At 28.1% G+C, this 7,576-nt stretch overlaps 1 protein-coding gene across 1 annotated transcript in view; it reads right to left on the bottom strand.

Moving 5' to 3' along the window:
• Positions 1-5,157: 5,157 nt before the first annotated feature.
• LOC115215610 (tolloid-like protein 2) overlaps positions 5,158-7,576 on the bottom strand; it is a 441,621-nt gene continuing 439,202 nt past the window's right edge. Inside the window, exon 11 of the mRNA XM_029784834.2 lies at positions 5,158-6,179. Coding sequence (XP_029640694.2) covers positions 5,944-6,179 — 236 coding nt within the window. The 3' untranslated portion in view covers positions 5,158-5,943. The remainder of the gene's footprint in view (positions 6,180-7,576) is intronic.

Here is a 7,576-nt window from a genome sequence, read left to right as displayed (position 1 = left end):
TTGTGCCAATGTAAGAATGCATTATTATCATTATCATCATTATCATTATTTAAATAAATTCTACCCTAAACAAAGGTAGAATCTCTTCTCCTTCCTGGGATAGGAGACATCACAATGTACAGGTTATTAACCTGGGTAACTGCCGTAAGGTTGGAAGCGGAAGTTTCATGTGTTTTTCTTATAGACTAGCTTCATTTCACAAGATGGCACCAATTACTTCATATATAAAGTAACCAGGTTTTGTAAACATATAATCTAGACAGCCTCCTCTGTTTCAGGAAGAAGATAATTTCCCCATGGATGTTTGGATACCTGTTCAATATAATTATATATACATGCATCAATTCAGAGATGCTTGGTTGCATGTTAAGGAAGAAAATTTTTATATGCCACACAGTCAGTATACATATATCGCTATGCATGTATACACACTCACACTCACACATATATACATATATGCTCATACCAACTCATATTATACAAAGATTCAACATGTGTCCATACATGAGGGTATGTAGATTAAAAACAATGTATACAGACTTCTTATGTAATGTCTTCTATACACAGTTGATTATATGCTTTAATATACTTACATAATATACACAGAGACAATTCTTTGGGGACAGGGTTACATAGTTTATTCAGGTGACAATTGATTTTTTTAAAAACTAAAATGAACATACCAGGATATTTCGATGCATTTTTCTTTTAGTATTAATATTCAATGTTTAATATGGTGTGGTTGAGATGGGGTTAAGGTTATGCATACATATAAATTGAGATTTATTTTTAACAGAACATACAAACATTATGTGTGTGTGTGTGTATATATGTATATACATATAAATATATATATATATATACATATATATATATATATGTATATATATATGTATATATATATATGTATATATATATATATATATAATATATGTATATATATATATATATATATATAGTATATATATATATATATATAATATATGTATATACATATAAATATATATATATATATATATTGCATTATGAAGAATGATAAAACTAATAACAACAACAATAATAATAATAATGACAGAAGATAACAATAATAGGGTAGATGTAAAAATTATCTATGATGACAAGGGTAGCTTTAATATTTCTCATGTTGATGAAAACAATAATTGTTGTAATAATTAATAAACATCACTTTGTAAAAGTTGAAAGCAGCAGGCATTTAACCTTTCACAAATAAAAAAAATAAAGGAGGAAAGAAAAAGCAATTAAAAGAAAAACACTTAACTTCCATAAAAATGTAACTAAACGAAATAAAAATTTTCATGGCAGAAATAGAAGTTTCACTGACATTTAGAATTGGTTTATAATGATCCCCACACCCACCTCCACTTTATATTTTGGATTTTTATAACAATTTCTATGTTGTTTTGCTGATTTTTTTCTTGTAATCTGCTACATTTTTGTTTTCGATATTAAGTAATTTATAGTGTAAGGTAATGAATTTCTTTGTTGATTTGACTAATTAAATTCTTTTTCGTTCTTTTTCTTCCCATATATTTCACCTAATTTAGAACCAAGTAATTACTTAACTTGTGAATATAGGAACAAAACTGCTGGTTGCTAATTTAATTAGTATTTAGTATAATCATCAAATGTTGAACCTGATTAAACCAAAGCTGAAGTGTTTGTGAACCAGAGTAAGTGGATGTGTTTTTGTTTCATTTTTTTTTTTTTCGGTGAGAAGTCAATGAATAACAATGAATATGGTGTATTTGTTAACAGGAATGACTTACAACCAGACCATTTCAATGATTTCTTTCCATTTATTCAGAGTTGAGAATGTCCAGAAATTTTAGTATTAGTATTAAGCAGTGATGATTTGCTGTTTACATGATACTTCGATCAGAAATTTCTTACATGGACATTAGTCAATCATGCAAATACCAAATATAACATTTGTTAATCATAAGAAGTACTGACAACTTCATCAGACTCAATGTTCTCAATGTTCTCACAAGAACTCTGCCTGCCATTATCAAATGAACACAGATGAAATCTATTTCAAGAATTGAATGATAAAAAAACATATTTCTCCAGTTCTTATGTAATAATATTCTATAAAGATAGAATCAAAAAGCACCTAGTATATGTATAAATATACCCATAATATGATATATATAAATGTATACATATATATTTATATACACACACATACAACACATTACCACATTACTTGGCAGCATTTATAACTATATGAAGTAAGCTGGAGAATAAAGTATTTTATGAGTTAATAAGTTTAAATATTCATTTCTCAAGATTGTTCAGCTGGCCTACTCTATTCAGCGGTGTGGTTCTAAATCGTTAAGAACTTGCAGTAACTTCATTTTTGCCCAAAATAAAATGAAACAAAGAATTTTTAATTATTTTCGATATGAGAAACAAAACAGTTAGATTCATATTATTTATTTTTTTAAAATTCAGAATTTTTTTTTTTTTTTCAGAAATAATAAATAAAATAAAAAATGAAGTTTAATTTTTATGTTTAATTTTATGATATAAAGGTTAGAAATTTAGTAATTAAAAAATGAAAACAACTAAAAATTTCATAATTTTGACAATTATTTTTTTTTTTCTCATACAAAGTGAAACTAATAAAAATTAATTATGATAAAATGGATATCATACCTCTCTCACACATGCATACTTACACTCATACTTATACATACATGCAGTCATACATACACAGAAGGTTGTTTGCATGAAGACTTATGCATGGTAGTAGACAGAATAACATATAACTGTATCTGTTTTTTGTCTGTACCCACATGGTCCAGTGAGGAGCTCACATACTAGGTTCATCACTACATTCAAACATGTAGTCACATGTTTTGTTAGTAATTCTATGCATTTTCTCTCAACATATTGTTTGTATATCTACTGTATTAATACAGTAGACACAATTCTAATCAATGTGATGATCAGGAAGACAATGCATATACATATGTACACACACTCATAAATGTATGTATATATATGTATAAATATATATATGCATATGCACATATATATATATACATGGATGTAAAAATGCATATACATGCATTTGCATATGCATATAACCAATGTATTCACATTTGATTGCAACATGCATACATAAGCATTCACATATAACCTCTAGTTTTCCTTCTTTTTTCTTTCCAAGCAGCTTGCATTCATTAATTATTCAACATACCTGCACAACATACCATTATGATTAGATATTAATAGTTGACTACAGACTAAACCGTCTTCATCTGAAATCTACAGATATGTTAGATTTGTATTGGTTTATATGATTTTATTTTCAAATTTCACTACAAAACATTATAAGAGAGAGAGAGAAGGAATACCTCAAACAATTTTTTTTCTAATACGGATATACAATTTTCAGTTGGGAAAACAACAACTCCATGTAATTGTAGCAATCATTATTTTTTTTTTGTTTAGCTTTGAAGCTGATTTGCTTTAACTGTTTCCCCCTATTTTTTACAGGTTCTTTTTTTTAAAAAAAAACCTTATATACTCTTGATCTTTCAGCTCTTTGTGTGTATATTATAAAAAAAAAAGACTTGTTCAGTTTTCTTTTTTAATAACATTTGATGTTTAGTAATAATAATGAGATGAAATTCTGTTAAATCGATGTTATGTTACTTCATCCATGTTTTTTTTTATTATTTATTTGTTGTTGTTGTTGTTGTTGTTGTTGTTGTTGTCATGTTTGTTTCTTGGTGGGGAGGAAATTTTTGTTTATAGCATTTCAGTTTGCTTGTTTTCCTTCGAGAATATGGGGAACAGAAAAGTAGGAGGAGAATGAGGAAGAGGAGGAGGCTGTGATTGACTGAGAGAAAAATCAGAAGTTTGTGTATACAAAAAAAAAAAAAATAAGAGGTGGCGGGGGCAAATATCTGAATGCTCACAAGGATACAAATGGGAAAAATCCTGTACAGTACCACAAATAACTTTGAATGTTAACTGGTTAGTGCACACACACACACAACACATACATGCTAGCAACCACATATGCCCACAAACAAACACATACTTGCACATACACACACACTCATACACACTCACATACAATACAGAATAAAAGATTCATTCATATGTAAACAAATGATAATGGATTTGCAAAACAGCCAAATCAATACAGTCAAGATATTTTTTGTTCACCTGTCTGTCTATTCCGCAAACATCTTTAACATGCTTACTTTCATACCATTTCTTTTTCTATTTTATTTCCATAACAATTTTCTAAACTTTTTTACACATAAATTCATTCTTTTAGGGTTTTTTTGTTGTTATTTTTTACTCTTTTGTTGCCAAAATGTCCAGTTTGTTTACACATTTGATTTTGCTAATTTTTTTTCTTTCAGTTTTTCAATTTTATTATTATTATTATTGTTATTATTATTATTATTATTATTATTATTATTATTATTATTATTGTCATCATAATCATCATCATCATTGTTATTATTATTTATTGATTTAATTAAAAATTTCAAATAGTTTAATTAAATATAATAATAATAAATTAAAAAAAATATACACAACAAAAATACTTTCTAGCTGAGCTGATGAAACAGCCTGCTAGCCCACAGGTTCAAGTCTAGAGAAGAAAGATTAAGCAAAGAAATAACAATGGTAAAAAAAAAAAGTGGTACCCTTGACACAATCTCGCTATTATTACTTGAAACAACAATTTGCTAATGGTACGCTAACTCTGTCAGTATTGCTGGCATTGTTAGTTCATGATTGGTTGTTTTTATGTGATTTTTTTTTTGCATTTTTTAACCATTTTTTTTTTTTTACTTATATGTTAATTACTTATAACTATTGGTGACGTAATTTAGTAACATCATATTTGGAGTAGCTCTAAAAGAAAAAAAAAATGTGTATGTATATAAATATATGTATATGTGGATGCATAACAGTATCTACATATACATATATATATATATAATATATATATATATATATATATATATATATATATATTATATATATATATTTGTGTATGTGAATATATACAAGCACAGACATGGATACATATAATACATACATGTATGTGTTTATATATATGTTATATGTATGTATATATATAATTTTGATTTTTCACTTTGATTCCCAGTTATCGTTTAACATATTCTCCTCTTTCAAATATTGTGGTTAGACATAACATCTGTGTGTGTGTGTGTATGTGTATGTATATATATATATGTATATATATATATATATATATATATATATGACAATTTTAATGTTTTCTATATCATTTCTCCTGATTCTTTTTCCCTTCTGTTCTCGTTGAAGTCAGAAATGTCATTGACTACAAAAGCAGTCATATAATTAAAAAAAAAAGAAGTTTTGTTGCTGTTTTTATCTCTCTTTTGTGATATCTTTTTTTTTATTTTAAGGGGGTAGGGGTTTGTCACATGGCCTACATCTTGATTGGCTAGTTTGAAATGTTCTTTCATATCTGCAGTGTCCACCACTAATAGGATTTTTTCAACAAGAAAGTGATTGTCCACAACGCCAATGTTGATGAAAAAAATGGCCCAGTTTCATTTTCACAGCCTGTGTACAACAAACTGTTGATGTATTTAGTATTCCAGTACATAATAACATAGTATACCAGATGGCCTGATTGATGGTGGTGGTGGTGGTGGTGGTGGCATTGACGTTAGTAGTACTGACCACGAATGCTATATTTTTCGCTGTTCTGAAAGGTTTAGCTGGAAGTAGCTCCAAGTCTGAAGTAAAAGGGAGATTAACAGAAGTGGTATCAGTGTAAACGACCTTCCTTTCCAACATCATCATCATTGCCAATGCAATCACTGCCCAGATCCTGTGGAATTCAATCACAAGGTTGTCGTGTTGGTTTTGTGTAACAGCTAACATTAACATTAGTCATACAATAGAGATCCTTTGACACTTAGGGCTCTCCTGTGTTAGGAGTCTGTCAGTTGTATTACATCCTGATGAGGACACATAACGAACTTCCACATGATCTTGTTCAGGTGGCTTGCGGTCGCCAAATTTTTTCCGATGATAAAATCCACATATCACCAAAATTATACAGAAGAATGATGATATAGATGTCCCTACAGCTATATGGAGAATTTGTATACTCCCTGTTGCAGGACCTGTAAAAGAGAAAAAAAACATAAATAAATATAAATATATAGATGTGTTGAAACATTTATTTGCATTTTATTTCAGTACCTCTTTTCCTGATCCCCAAATCAGCCCTCACTGAATAAACCCATGATGAAAAATATTTAATGACACAATGTACCATGGACTCTATTATTCAATGTTTCACATTTCTTTTTTTTATATTATGGTATTGTCTGGTTTGAGGTTGATTTGGTTGCTATTAGCCATTTAGAGGCTACCCTTTTTGTTATTGGTGGTCAAAATTTGAAAGGAATTATTGAAGATTTAATTTTTAACTTTAAGAGAGAATAGAAAAAATAAAAACTAAAAAAAAAACCGTTAAAGCATGAAAAATTAAAATTTTACATTTGCAAGTTTACTGAGTGTTTTATATTTTTTTAGTTTTATTTATCGTTTTTTTTGCATTAATAAAAATACTTCCTCTTCAAATATTTTTTTTCCTTCCAAGATATTTTAACAAACTAAACAATTCTTGCTGAACAAAGCACTTTGAGTTTGCCAACAAACAAGAATCTTTGTATGGAAGAAACAGGTAATTTTTTCCAAATCATCCACTATCACAACAACAGTAAGAAGAATAAGGGAAATGGCTAATGTAATTTTATAACAACAACAACAACAATAATAATAATAAAAATAAGAGATGATGTCTTTGTAGAAAATAACAGTTTTCCTACAAAACACAGTCTCTTTTCTAAACAGCCTTCCACCAAAGAGAATTTCTCATAAAAACAATGCATTTAAGTTAAATGCTTTGAATTAGATAACATGAAGGAAATGGTAACAGTAAAAATTATAAATAAATATACACAGAAGGAAATAAACAAAAACAAAACAAAATATATTAATAAAAAATAGATCAGAATTTTATTCTCCTTGAAAAGATTCGTTAGAATTTTCAAAGTAATTCTATCAATAAAATTTTCAAAGAAAACTCATAAAAATTAATACAAAGATGGTCAGCAGACAGCCACCCAGCCAGACAGGCAGACATATACACGCACATGTATGCATACATACCTTCAGAGGATTAGTGTTTACTCTCAGAAAAGATTCCAGTTGTGGCATGCACATAAATGTATCTGGTGTGTGTGTGTGTACATGTGTGTTTTCAATGTTTTCTATGGTTTGTTAGTTTTGTCCAAGTTCAGATTTGTTACAGGAGAATTGGTACAATACAATAATCAAAGAAGCGAGAACAGAGAATAAATATTAAAATTAAAAAGAAAAATACAAAACAAAAAAAAATCACTTACTTAGCAATTATAACCAAATTTCTCAAAATGTAAGGAACTTAAATTTGTAACTATAATTTGGAGGAGATAGGAATTTCATTTTATTTGAGTTAAAAACCGACATCAGT

The sequence above is a fragment of the Octopus sinensis genome, linkage group LG9 (genome assembly GCF_006345805.1).
Source record: "Octopus sinensis linkage group LG9, ASM634580v1, whole genome shotgun sequence".
In the NCBI taxonomy this organism is placed as follows: domain Eukaryota; kingdom Metazoa; phylum Mollusca; class Cephalopoda; order Octopoda; family Octopodidae; genus Octopus; species Octopus sinensis.
The sequence above is the reverse complement of the archived record's forward strand: the minus strand, read 5'-3'. Positions and strand labels throughout refer to the sequence as shown.